Source organism: Apus apus, chromosome 1, assembly GCF_020740795.1.
Source record: "Apus apus isolate bApuApu2 chromosome 1, bApuApu2.pri.cur, whole genome shotgun sequence".
Lineage (NCBI taxonomy): Eukaryota > Metazoa > Chordata > Aves > Apodiformes > Apodidae > Apus > Apus apus.
The window spans coordinates 190,934,426-190,948,496 of NC_067282.1; the positions used below are offsets into that span (position 1 = coordinate 190,934,426).

The 14,071-nt window shown below is 35.9% G+C and overlaps 1 protein-coding gene across 7 annotated transcripts in view; it reads left to right on the plus strand.

Annotated features, from left to right (window-relative positions):
• Positions 1 to 14,071, plus strand: part of LRRK2 (leucine rich repeat kinase 2) — a 70,159-nt gene that overhangs the window by 17,300 nt on the left and 38,788 nt on the right. For 5 of the 7 annotated variants that reach the window (XM_051615567.1, XM_051615575.1, XM_051615558.1 and 2 more), the window contains 12 exons: positions 982 to 1,101; positions 2,204 to 2,328; positions 2,923 to 3,002; positions 3,968 to 4,074; positions 5,691 to 5,820; positions 6,822 to 6,946; positions 8,007 to 8,137; positions 9,964 to 10,108; positions 10,412 to 10,551; positions 11,791 to 11,919; positions 12,006 to 12,176; positions 13,663 to 13,918. In XM_051615567.1, the coding sequence (XP_051471527.1) occupies positions 982 to 1,101; positions 2,204 to 2,328; positions 2,923 to 3,002; positions 3,968 to 4,074; positions 5,691 to 5,820; positions 6,822 to 6,946; positions 8,007 to 8,137; positions 9,964 to 10,108; positions 10,412 to 10,551; positions 11,791 to 11,919; positions 12,006 to 12,176; positions 13,663 to 13,918 (1,659 nt within the window). Of the gene's footprint in view, positions 1 to 981; positions 1,102 to 2,203; positions 2,329 to 2,922; positions 3,003 to 3,967; positions 4,075 to 4,715; positions 4,781 to 5,690; positions 5,861 to 6,821; positions 6,947 to 8,006; positions 8,138 to 9,963; positions 10,109 to 10,411; positions 10,552 to 11,790; positions 11,920 to 12,005; positions 12,177 to 13,662; positions 13,919 to 14,071 lie in introns of those variants that run through there. The other 2 variants (XM_051615602.1, XM_051615609.1) reach the window with 2 other exon arrangements.

The following is a 14,071-nucleotide window of genomic DNA, read 5'->3' on the forward strand; positions in this document are numbered from 1 at the left end:
GATGAATCTGGAAAGGACTTGCCTTAAAGTCTGTTCTTAAGCATTTGATTAACTTGGTCTAATTGAACTGAATCATAAAACATCAGGAGAGGTACTTATCTTATAATGAGAAATCTAGACATTGATGATAGTCACCTCCTGTGGGACTCAAGACCAGAGCTAAGGGAAAGAAATGGAAGTTGGCATTTCTTCTGTATGTAATTATATTTTTGATGCTCAAATATGGGAGACTTCTTAGTTTTGTGCCTTATCTGAAGGGTTTGAGAAACATTGATACAGGTTTTAATTTGACCTTTCATTTTGTTACTGTGATTCTCATTTTTACTAATCAATAATTAAACAAAACTGAAACTGTATTTTACAAAGTGAGTGTTGCTGAATTATTTTATGCATAATACTTGTTTTCATAACAAACAGGAAAGTTATTTTCATTTCCTTGCTTTTTGCAGAATTTCTGATATTCAGCCTATAATATAAAATACTGTACAGCCTATAATAAAAGTTATTATTTAAATATATTTATAATTAAACACTAACTTTTTTCTGCTATTCCAGAATGTATGTATTCTACATTCATAATGTTGACTGTGATCTATTTAATGAAGAGGGCAAAAACAGAGGGCAAAGCAGGGTTGAAACATTTGCTTGGTAGGATAAATCAAATAATTGCAGGAGTTCAAGACCAGAGTGGCATTTGCTTCCTGACAGGAAGTCTGCAAGTGATACACTGACTGTATTTGTCTTATTTTGATGACAGTGTGCATTTTATTTTCAATAAACCTCAGTGTTGTATAAAAAAACAAAGAACCTAGGTCCCAGCTGTGTTTTATCTTTGAGCTCTTCTTTCTACAAATAGAATGTTGTGTCATGCTCAGTAATACAACATTTGCTACAAAGTTTGTACATTGAGTGCTGATAAATTTATGTTAAATGGTGTAAAGCTGTAGATACGTGTTTATTTAATATCTTCTTTATTTTCAGGAAATTTTTTCAATATCCTTGTATTACATAAGGTTCCAGAAGTCATTGTGAAGGCTGTTAAAACCTATCCTGAAAATGCAAAGCTGCAAGCTGCAGCTCTTGGTTGTTTAGCCCTTCTAAGTAAGTAAATTCCTTCCTAAATACATATATCAATTTCTTCATTTATCTGTCCACTTGTTAATTTTTTTATACTGTTAATTTCCTGTAATCCTTTCAGACTCCATTTCTTTAACATGAAAGCCTCAGGTAGGATATCTTTGTTTTCCTACCTGCTTACAGCTTGTTTACTATGACATGGCTGTGTCATATCATACACCTCACATCTTCACAGTGTTCAGAGTTGGCAAGTTATGTTGACAGATTTTAACAAAGCAACCTGTTTGTTCATAGGCAAATATTGGAAAATCCCTTCTTATCATAAGTTCTCTGGAGATAACATTAATTTGAAGCTGTCTTTGCCATGTATGACAGTACTCATTATAGTGTAGTAGTTGATAGCAGCACCAAATCAAAGCTTGTGCTTGAGTTTTGCAATCAGTTAGAAGATTTAAACTTTTCCCTGAGTACACTGCAGGTATTATTTTGGAACTGAATTAGTTAGCTGGTGGCAAAAAAGTAAGGATCCTATCCTCTTAGTCTTTGAGTAATTGTTCCATACAAAAGTCAGCAGAAATGCAGTCTTAGAGTCCCCAAAATAGCAAAGATTAAAAATCAGTATGCACTCCAGTAAGCTGGTATTATGGTCAGTGTTGATACATTTTTTTTCCTTAAATGCTGAAAAATCACAGAAATAAAATATTTTCTTTTAAATTCTATTGCACTTTCTGGGACCAGATATTTCTTAGCAACTGCAATTTGCGTTTTGTTTTTTAATGGCACTACTTCAGAGCATGGATGGTTCTGTGGTAGGTGGTTACATGTAAATGAATCAGTTATATTTTATGTCTGTGGTATTCTGTATGTAAATACACCACCAAAAAAGTATATGCAGGTCTTTTCAGAGCCTGGGCTTTGACTGATTTGTAACTATGTACCTAACTTACTTCACTATGATGAAGTCTTTTAGTCCCTTTATAACGTTAAAGATGTTTTTCAAATCTGCCATAGAGTTTATTTTAAATACTTGTCCCTTCCCAGAAAAGGCTAATAGTCCCACTGAAGGTTAAGACATAAGTTTTTGTTTTCACAATAAGAATTTATTGCAAATATTTTATATTTCAAGCTGAAACAATATTCTTAAACCGAGACTTAGAGGAAAGAAAAGAAGAGGAGAAGGAAGAGAAATTATGCTGGTTGGAAGCATGCTACAGAGCATTAGAACTACACCAAAAAAACACAGATGTGCTGGTAAGAATTTTGGGATGGTGGGGATATGGAAAAACTGAATTAGGCATTAAATAAAATGTCTAGCAACATAATTTTCTTCCATATATCCTTGTTCAAGCAGGCCTTAAGGACTGAATTCTATTTAGGATAAATCTTTACCTTTCTTATCTTTGCTCACCTCCACTGATTTTGTTACTCCTTTGGATCAAATGTAGGAAGTTAAGATATCTTGAGACTTGTAACCTGGAAGGTTACAAATTCAAAGGCTGTTGTTTATGTAGCTCCTTTGTATACAGCAGCAAAACACAGGCCCACCAACAGTAGAATTTCTTGACCTGAACTAGGTATCAAAATGCATATCAAATTAGTATGTGGCACATGTTTGTAACTCAGACCTATCCCAGCTATAAAGTGTGATAGTCCACACCTGCACAGAATCACAGAATTGCCAAGGCTGGAAAAGACCTTTAAGATATTTACACCTTGTTGTATTTGTACATAAAGCATCTTGTACTTTTGTCATTAACTGAAAAAGAATCAAGCTATTTATTTTTCATATATTTTTTATATTTTAAAGGCGTTTAATCATTTTGTCTCCTCTTGGTTTATATTTAGGAGGCTGCATGCTGGGCTTTGAAAAATCTGTTTCTGTATCAACAGAACCTTCATGAGAAGATTGGAGATGGAGATAATCAGTCAGTGTTAATATCTTTTAATAATTTTTGGAAATTGGAAGCCTACTGTTAGGCCATTTGGGATCTCACGTTTCAATTCTTTTATATTTCTTTCTTTTTTTCTAATATATTATTAAATGCATGGTCATCAACAACACTTGGGAAAGTTCCTTTCTTTAAGTGTGCTAACTTTGACTCAGGCAAACCTGGTAGTGTTTTAATAAAGGATCAGAGCACAGCCTAGTAGAGCTAATTTTTACAGTTCACAAGGAATTTCTTCTTCAGTTGCAACAAGAATAGAAGAAATAGAGAGAAATAGGATAAATAAGAGTAGGGAATAATTTTTCACAATGGGAACAATCAGCCAGTGGAATGTCTCCCAAGGGAAGTGGACGATTCCCCAACATCAGACACTTTCAAGTTTCTGCTTGAGAGGTGCTGGGCCTTGTTGTCTAGACCATGCTTTTTCCAAGAAAGTTTGGACCAGATGATTCTTGAGGTCCCTTCTTTCCTGGCTTTCTATGATTCTAGGAGGATTAAGATAATCTAGTATATATGAAGTATGGAAAAGCAGTGCTCATTTTCCCACAGATCAAATGAAAGGGCATAGTCGAGGGGGTGCTATCTCATCAAGGAGAATCTAGGATAAGACAAAGACTTCCATTTTGTTTAAACTGTTTCTCAGAGTTGCATAATATTTTAGTAATTCACATTTTAGTAAGCCTGCTTTCTATCCCTTTCTGGACCTCAAGCCACTTGGAAAGCATGGTTCCAAGTAAATGTAGAGAGATTCGAAGTGGGCTAATATACTTAGTTTGCAAAGGCCTTTCTGTCAACTGTTGCTCTGGAAAAATACTAGAAGTCAAGTACAATCAGCTGAAAACATCGTTGTGTCACTTAATACCTATTTAGGAAATTGAACTACACTGATGAAGTAACTGCTGTAATACAGTCAATGTGCAGTGATTTGTTTCTCTCTGTGAAAGGTTCCCAATAGACAGAGCAGTGATGCTTTCCATGCTGATGCACTCCTCTTCCAAAGAAGTGTTTCAGGCAGCTGCTAGTACCTTGGCAGTTTTGACACAACAAAATGGTAAGTGAATTTAGTTATCTTTACTTTCCAATTCAGCAGAAAGCGGCTGCTGTAATATTAAATAATATTTAGTGTGCTGTCATAGGAGTACAATACTCTCTGTTGGAGTTTAGTAGGAAGTTTATTCCTTGCTTTGAAAAAGCTATTCTTGGCTCGTATCAAAGAAAGTACAGGGAAGTAAAAAGCTCTTTGCCGGTTTATGTGTTGCAATTGCTATTTTTCAGAGCAGGAGATGTGAAAAGAGTGTCTTCTCTTGGTATGCTTGTTTAAATATTTAGCATGCTTGACTTTCATCAAGAGCAGCACTTGTTGAAAATCATGCGAGCAAGGATTACAGGCTGACAAATACCATTTTCTTGCTTAACACAGGGGATTAGAGCAGTCCCATCGACTTCAGTGAAGCAAATCATGTATAGAAAGTTAAGCATGTGCGTAAGAGTTTTCAAGATTGCTTTAGTCCTGATTGTGTCCCTAACATGGTTTCCTAACTTTTTTCAGTTTGCAGACCCCCTCAAAATTTTTCAGTGGAGATGTGGACCCCTGGGTAGAGTATTTAAGCCTACTGACAGTTGGCCTGCTTTTATTAAATACCTTTCCCAGAATCCTTTTGAAATTGTTATGGACCTCAAGTGGTTTGTAGACTGCACATCGAAAACCACTGGCTAGTTAGGAGGATAAAGACTAGCAGTTAATTACCATTCTCTAGGTGAGAAAGCATTGTTTTATCACTAGGTTACTGAGCTATCCAAATACATAAAACCTAACACTGAAAAGGTTTTCTAGTTATTTATAAGAGAAACGTTTATATGTCGAGAAATAGATCTCATAAATGGATGCCTACTGTGACTGTGTAGTATACCAGTTATTTTCATAACATGTTACTGATAAGTGGGCCTCTGTTTGGAGAAATTTAAAGCAATTAAAAAAAAATAAAAATTAATTAATGTGCTTACACCAGAAATTATAGACATAAAGAGCTTAGTAAAACTATCTGGCACAATGCACTATTACTTCCATTAACGTTTTAAATGGATGTACTGAACTGGGGATGACAAGAATTGGCACAGTCACCATGGTAATGTAGAATATTTTTACAGTTCTCTGAGCTATATTGGTTGCAGTTATATAAATATGCTTGGGTATTTGAAGTTTTAAAAATTGCTTTGGCTAACTAAATAGAGCAAATAAACACAGCTTCATTTTTGAAGCTTTATTTCAGGAGTTAGAAGGCTTTTTGAAAGTTTTAAATTCTAGCTTTTCTACATGATCACAGAGTGTAATTAAGAGGAAAAATTGCTTAAGAATGAACATTTTTAAAAACAGAAGTAAAGCTGTACATTCTCCTTCCCTTAAGTCCATGTAAATACAAGTAGCAGATGTATTCAAACCTAATAGGCGTTCAGGAATTGTAATGCTTTTCATTAAGCTGTGCAAACAGAAGTCAGCTTCTGCTGAAATTGTTTCCTATTCTAATTTATACTTCTATAACATCTGGGTTATATGAGGAACAAAAAATTAAAATAAGGGGTGAAGAAAGTTAGCAGTTTTGTTATTTCTGAGAACTATACATAAAAAGAGAGATTTACTTACAGGATGCTTACTATTTTGTGTTGTAGTGAATATTAGGAAGACACTTTTGGCTAAAGGAATACATATGAATGTTTTGGACATAATGAGGAAACATCCACATTCTCCTGAAGTGGCAGAAAGTGCCTGCAGAATTCTGAATCATGTGTTTGAAGGAAGGTAATATACTTAGAAATACATGGCCACTTCCAAAGTGAAGGTTTGTGAGATTCAGTGCTGTAACTGATTGCATGTAAAGTATTGGCTGTTACACTGGTTTTAAAATTGACCACAGGTTGACAGCCCTGATCAAGACATTGAATTTTTTTATGCCCTGTAGTCAAATGCCCAGGTGGATATGTGTAGGGAGCTGCATGTTCTCCCTCTCGTGGTTCTTGAGCAGTAGCCATGCTGAATTCCATTGAGAGCTAAGGAACTTACCACAATATTAACTCTGATTATTAATATAACATTCTGTTAGTATTAATTTCATGTTGGCTTTTGCATATGCTCTAGAACATGATTGAAAAGCAAACTTGTGACTGGAGCCATTTGAAGCCCACCTGGATGTGTTCCTGTGTAATCTGCTTTAGGTGATCCTTCTCTAGTAGGGAAGTTAGACTAGATGATCTCCAGATGTCCCTTCCAACCCCTACCATTCTGTGATTCTGTGATAAATACTGGTATACATTGTGGAAACATTTTTCTAAGTGTCTTGCAAAGCTTTTCCAACCTTTCCTGGAACATTTATATATGCTAAGCTGTCTGAAAAAATTACAGACTCAAGATACAGCCACAGAATTTCTTACAAATGCTTTCATTATATAAAGAAGGAGATCTCAAAACTTCCATAAACATGTTCACAGGAATAAAACGTACTATAAAATGAAAGAAGAAAATGAAATACTATGCTCTCTGTGTATCACTGTTCTGGACTGGAGTGAACGAAAATTATCTCTCAGTAGTCTACAATGGAATTAGTTATATAGACTGAATTTATGGAATAACATGAAAATAATATACTTGCTATAATGAAGAAAATTATCACAGTTCAAATTGTATCTCATTGCTCAAACCAGATTTACAGTGTTCTAAAGGGTTTTCACAGTGTTAATTAAGGCAGAAAATACATATAAAATTTAGAAATGCATTCTTTTTGTTTATTTTATAAATATTTTCAGTTTCCCTCATCTGGATATAATGACAGTAGCTGCATCAGAAGTTGTAAAAGCCATGAGGAAACATGAAAAATCACTATCTGTACAACTGGAAGGACTTCGAGTCCTTTTACACTTTATGATGCCTGGTAAGTCATCCAAAAATATAATCACTGTGGCATCATACAGCAAATCAGGTAATAGAATTAGGTAGCTGGGTTTTAGTCTTTCATAACTAGTGAGACAACCTTTAATGGAACTTCAAAACACTTACTGGAGTTCTGTACGTAACAGAGAGCAGTTGTAACTCTCTAAGAACATACAAGATGGAAGAGAACTTTCAGGTATTGAAGGTAACAGACCAGAATTACCACTGCTGATTTCCCTTTATTTTATCAGTGAAGAGTTAGCTCTGTTACTTCTAAGGAATTAGCAGTGAGTGGAGCTATTGCTGTAATTGTGGTTTTTCACCACAGATACCTTTAAGTGAGAGCGAACAGTGATAATTACACCAATGTTGTTGTACCATAACATGCAATTGTTTTAATAGCATCTCTTGATAGAAGCATAAAAATTTGGCTTCTGGCACCAAAAAATCAAGATTTAAAGATATGAAATACACCATTATCTACTATTTTCTAGACAAAGGAGAAGTCAAACTGACCAGATTAGAAATTCCTTTCCAAAAAAAGCATTATTTAACAGCAATCTGCAGTGGGAAAACAAAGATCTTCTTTGTTAGTTCTAGACCTTTAATAGAACTGGGGGAAGTTTTAACTCTTTTTATCTGTTTACTGCTGTACATCCCGGTTTTTTCCTCTGATATTAAGTGTGAGAGTACAGACATGGGGCACTGATTTTTTTCAGAACAAGTTTCTGCAGTTATAGCAGTTACAGCTGAACATTTACAAAACCAGTAACTCTGAAACTAGTAGCCTGCCAGTATCCTGGAAGTGAGGCCCTTCTGAAGTGTAATCAAAGAGAGCACCAGCTGGATGTTTGAACTTGCAGGTTAATTAGGGAATGAAAAATGATTGGAACAAGTAAGCATGCTTGAATTGACTTCTAAAGGATTTCTGGGTACTTCCTGTAGTGCCACTTGACTGCAAGTGCCAATTTGTTTGTTATACTGTGTTAATAGTATTGGGTTAATATTGAGGGGAGTATTAAATCTGTTGTTCTGAGAAAAGCTGTTTTCCATTGTTGCAGATACAAAGAATGACCAGAATGGTTCTTCCAGAGATGTGGGAGATGCTGCTTTTGCACTTACAGTAAAAGTCATTAAAAGCCAGTGTCTTTTGGAGGGAACTCATTCGTTGGTGCTTAATGCTTTGAACAGGGTATAGTTAAAGCTTTATTCTAATTAATTTTGTCACTATTTTAGACTTGCGATGGTGGATAATTTGTAAGTCTTAGTTGCACATTGATTTTCCTATTGATTAGATAAAATAAATCTTGCATTTAATTTATCATTTGGGGTTTCTTATTACTTTCTCTTCTGGCATGTATTTGATGATCCTTTACACAATAACTCTAAATGATATTTATAAAATCAAGGCTATTTTTCTTTCAAGCATAGAGATTATTTGTATTATTTAATGGACTAGTTTATAGATGGAAAGTGTCCTCATACCTACACCTCAACTGCACATAGAACTGAATGGTTCTTTACTATGGCTTTCATGGATTCACATGCCTTTGCTTTCAACAGAACAGAGTTTTTCAGTTGTCTCCTCTTTTGACTGTTCAATTTTATAACTTTCCAGCCACTGGAAAACAGAATTATCACAGTACGTCAAAGGGGAAGCTGAAAAGTGAAGGATGAAGGAGACCCAGTCTAAACAAAGGAAGAACTAGGCACTCTGCACAGCAAATTAACCTTAAATCCTAGTAATAAGAAACATTTAACTTCATGGCCTTCAGAAAAATTCTATCTCTACGAGTTTTTTTAGAAATGTTTTAGAAGTCTCTCAACAATTTTAGGCTTGCCAATCATCTTCAGTCAAGGAAATGTGTCTCTCTTACATTTATGATAAAAGTCAGAGGAAATAATGTACCGGCAAGAGAGTTCCATAATGTCTAAAGGATGTTTATTGACCTGAAGATACAGGATATTGGAGTTAATAAGGGAGGCAAAGTAATCTTTACTTCAGAATGTATCAAAATCTCCAGTGCTTTGTGACCATCCTGATTGCTTTTTCTGACCTAGCTGGTTTGTGTTTTGGGGTACTACAGTATCAGCCAGAAGGGCTAGAAATTAATATATTTTAATGAAAAACTATAAAAGGAATAAAGGGGAAGATGGACATGACTCCACTGAAATAATTTTGCAGATTTGCAAGTCACTATGACAGATACGCACACTTTAAGATCTTCACCTCATCTGGGTTTCCTCCATCTAGGAGGGGTGGGAAATTGGGAAAAATAATCAGAATCAACCTATTTAATAGCTATATAACTAAAATTTACATCTTTATAGGGTGTGGTAATATGTATGGTGCTTTGTATCTTTTTCTTTTCATAGCTTTTTTAGTTGCCACCATGTTTATCACTTGTGCCAGTTCTCAGAGAATCACATTTTTGTTCCTTTCTAACCACAATAAAAGTACATTATCTTACTTTCCTTGTCCTGCATCAAAATGGTGTGAACTTGTGGTTGTACTAAAACTTTAAGAAAAAAACATCCTTCTCAGCATTAGAAAACTAGCTAGTGAATGTTTTCAGAATCAAAGGCAAAAATCTGGAGGTGTTAAGAGTGCTGAAACTGATGGTTGAAAAGGAAACCTTAGAAATTGTGATTATTAGTATTTATTGTCACGTCAGCTGTAATTACACATACTTTAAGAGCAACAATTTCTTGTTCTTGGAGAACAACCTTAAGAAAAAGCCTCTTTGCTGTTGAGGTTATAGGTTGCCCAGGGAGACTGTGGATGTCCCCTCCCTGAAAGTGTTCAAGGCCAGATTGGATGGTGCTTTGACCAACCTGCTCTAGCAGGAGGTGTCCCTGCCCACGCAGGGAGGTTGGAACTAGGTGATCTTTAAGGTCCCTTCCAACCCAAACCATTCTGAAAATGGGTATGAATTCAGTTTAAATAATACGTAGCAAGTCACCTTCATGAGTATGCAGAACAAACTTGATTTGATTTTATATTCTTTTTCCCATTAGTTTATTGGAAATCCTAGCATTCAGAAGTGTGGACTAAAACTACTTGGTTCTGTCTGTGAGTGCACTGGTGCACTAGAAATTTTAACCCAGCAAGGAGCTACTGACACTGTGCTTCACACCCTACAGATGTATCCAGATGAACAAGGTAGGGAAGGTATTGTGTTCTTAAATGTGAATGGTGTAGTAGGAGGAGCTGATTCACCACAGGATATGTAACCTGTGTATTACACTTTTTAGTACTGGATGGGATGTAAGTTACATGGCAAGAAAAGACTGCAGTACTGCATAATCCTCAGGTTCATCCACTCTTTGGTTGTGCCTGCCCCTGTAATAGCTTATGCAAATAACTTTGTGGAATGTTAGGAATAGGACACTACTTAGGACGTGTGTTTATTCCACTCAGAATGTCTGAATAGTCATAATTCTCAATTTTTCTTTTTTCTTCTAGACATACAGTGTTTAGGTTTAAGTCTTCTACGCTCTTTGATTACAAGGAGGAGTTTGTGTATTGCAACTATGCATGTTCTGTCAACTGTTCTGGTTTCTACCCTGCGACGATTTAAAGAGGTCACTGAAATCCAGATGCACGTATGTGTTATTTCAACATGCAAAGATGGAAGTGAAAGGCAAAACTTTAGAAAATTATTTTAATGTAGCTATATTGGAAGTATAGGTCTGTATTTTAGTTACTTCACTTTTATTTTATTGCAATTATTAGATTAGTATAAGCCTTTAAAGTTAAACCAGTATGATTGCCGTAGAGATGGTTTTTTTGGAGGCATATATTCAATCCAGAATACATAAGCATATGTTTAGGTATTTATCTAGTGCTTCTGAGATCTGCAGACTGGAACAAAATTTTCAAGTCATGGTCCATCATTCAGTCAGTCTATAACCATTTAATGAAGTAACCATCATTATAGTATTGATTGAAAAGTAAAAGAAAATAACTTAGTTCTTAGCCCAGTTCACTAGCACTAAGCTTAGTGTAGGAATGCTGTATTTAAGAAGGATATTACTGGAATACTCTGTCAGACTTTGGATCTACTTCTGACTGGATGGAGAGTTCTTACTCTGTAAACATTTTCTGTCCTCCTTGTCTGAAAGTTCTGTTTCCTCTGCTTTAGAGCCTTTCCCTGTTTGTTGCCAGTTTCATTTTTCTACAGGAATGGAGCTTGCCTGTTGAGATCAGCTTTCTGTGAGAGTTTCTGTACTTCTTTTTCAGATCAATATGATCACAAGTACAGCTTCTCTTCTTTACTGCTGTTTTTACTCCAACCCTACCATGTTTAGCTTAGCAACCAGTATAGAGAGAAATCAAAACAATGTGGTGAAATAAGGAAGTTACTGTAAGTGATTTAGTCTCAATTATGTTTGGACAAAGAGTCTGTAATTTACTCAGTTCACCCTTCTGGGTGAACTTTGGTTGCAGAATCATGAGGTAATAGTTCACTAATTTTTTTAGGTGCACTTGTTAAATGTTTTGTTTAGCCTATGTATTTTTTTCAAATTCAAGGATTACAGAGCAACACACTGGGACAGGGGATGTATCTTCATCCCATATCCTTAGAAAGAGATTGTTTCCTCTCTGTGTTTCCAGGAAGTCACAAGTATATTTGTCACTACCAGGCAGGATGTTGTTAGATATTATGGTGCATAATTTGGCTTTTAATCTTCTCCAATTTATGAATTATTCCATGTTTAAAAGCAAGAAAAAAAAAACACCTAATGCATCTATCTTTTGGTTGAAATTTTATTTTGTTGCATGACCTGTTTTTAATGACACTTTTTAACACTGCCTATTTCAATCTTCTCATTGTGTTCTAGGGATTTCATGCAATCTTGTCAATTCTTGATTTGTCACCTTGTTTTGCAAAGCTACTGGTACATGAATCATTTGACACAGTCATTTTCTACCAGATGTCTATGTGTTTCACTGACCAGCGAGATCGACAGGTATCTTCCCTCTTTTGACAGCTGCTCAGTTGAAAAATGTTGGTGCTTTTTTTGTCGTAACTTTGATTTTTTGTCTTCCCATTCAGTTTCAAAGCCTGTGTTGTAAATGTTTTGCTAAAATAGCTGAAAATGATGATTTAAAAAATCTGATGCTGGAAAAAGCTTGTATTGAGTACAATAGTATTATGGCTGAATGTTTGCTTCTACTGGGAGCTGATATTAATAAGAAGACAAAGACCAGTTCTTTGATCTGTCAGGTAATATATGAAAATACATAATTTTATTGCTTTAAGATTTGTGCTTTTGGGTTCCTTTCTCATTTCATGTAAACATATACTTGGCAGAACACAGCCAGTGGCAGAACATGCCCGGTGTATTCTAACTGTGACCTGAGTAGTGTTAACCATTGCTACTCATGGTGATTTCAGGCTCAGTCTGGTGTTCATTGAAACACCCTTCACTTTATTGAAGCTCACAGGGTCCCTGTCACCTAGAATGTGCCCACACTGCCAGTTCCATTCTGATGCAAGTTCACTTTAAAGTCCATGCTTTCCTATTGTTTATCCTGTTCAGATGCAGACCTGGATTCATTCAAATACTGACTTAGCTTTGGAGTATTTTTGAGGAAGAACACTTAAGCTCAAGCTTTGCAAGCTCCCAGTCATTTTTTCAGAACTAATGAGGCATAGATGATATCAAGCCCATTAGAACCCAGGTCTATGAGCTGGTATTCTGAATTCAGCTCTTTCTTTGCCAAAGTTCAGATGCACCAGCAGGCAGCACTGTACACAGATAGGTTTCACTGCACTTAGTCCCACTCTGTTCTAGACCTGCTGAGTTTGCTAAAAATGCTCCCCTGGAATGGTGGAATTTTTTTTTACTTTGTGTTGTACTTAAAGATAAATATAGTCATTAGGTTTTGTGCTGATTTAACCATTCTGGCTAAAGTTCTGACTTTTTATCAACACAGCTAACGTAATAAAACACCTTGGAATGCCTGCAGTCACACTGGCTGAAAAGAGCTTTATCCAGACAGTGGCCACATCCAGAGGATCAACTATTTGAAATACGTTGGTGTCTGAAATAAGGGCATAGGCAAACATCCCATCTGGATTCAGCCATGCCAACAGAGAGAGGCTGTTCCCACCTACCTATAAGGGCCAAATGTGTCTGCCTTTAAAAATTATTTTGAGAAACAGTGTTTATGAGCCTTTCTTAATCTTTGCTTCAGTGTTTTAAACCCCACCAGTACTGCCTGAAGTGAATTAGTAAGTATTCACTTCTGCTGGCAGAGCAGGTGAGTTTGGACCTAATCATCAATCCATGGAGTCTGAGGTAGGCAAACTGGCAGTCTGAGGGAGGCAGTGATTGCACACAGTCTGTGGCAACTCCATTGATTTATCTCTACAGTGGAAAAAATACACTTAGATGTTATCTTGCCATGTTATCTGTGTATCAGATGAACAAGCATCAATGGTAGAAATTTCTATTCATGGTAGAAATTACAATTACAGAACTCAGGTATTTGTTATATTTTGGGGAAAGCTCAGGAAAATGGGAGTTGGCACTCAGGTGCCAACTCAGGCAGGCGTATGCTCTGAGAGGTACGGAATTGTGTAATTGAAAAAGAGACATGATCCTAAAAGTACAATGAATCTGAATAGAAGACAAGTCTCTCAATGCAGTAGGAACTGTTGTTTGAGTGCCTCACATGATTTTTTTTAAATTGCTTTTCCCTGTTAGGTTTGTGAGAAAGGAAATAATCCTAAATTGGTGGAATTGCTATTAGCCAGTGGTGCTCGAGAGCAGGACGTTCGGAGTGCTTTAACCATCAGTATAAAGAAAGGAGATAGCCAAATCATCAGCTTGCTCTTGAAGAGGCTTAGCCTTGATGTTGCCAACAGCAGTATATGTCTTGGAGGATTTGGTATTGGGAGACTAGAACCTTCCTGGCTCATTCCTTTGTTCCCAGATAAACTTACTCCACTAAGAAAACAAAGTGAGTATATATAGAATTTGCTGTACAAAATGTGTTAAAATGTTGTGATGGTACTATATGTGTTTTACATCAAAACCTTCAACTAAGCATCTCTTCAGAGAATTGAGCTGGTTATAGAAGAACTGTCAAACTTTGAAGATAAACAGTTATTTC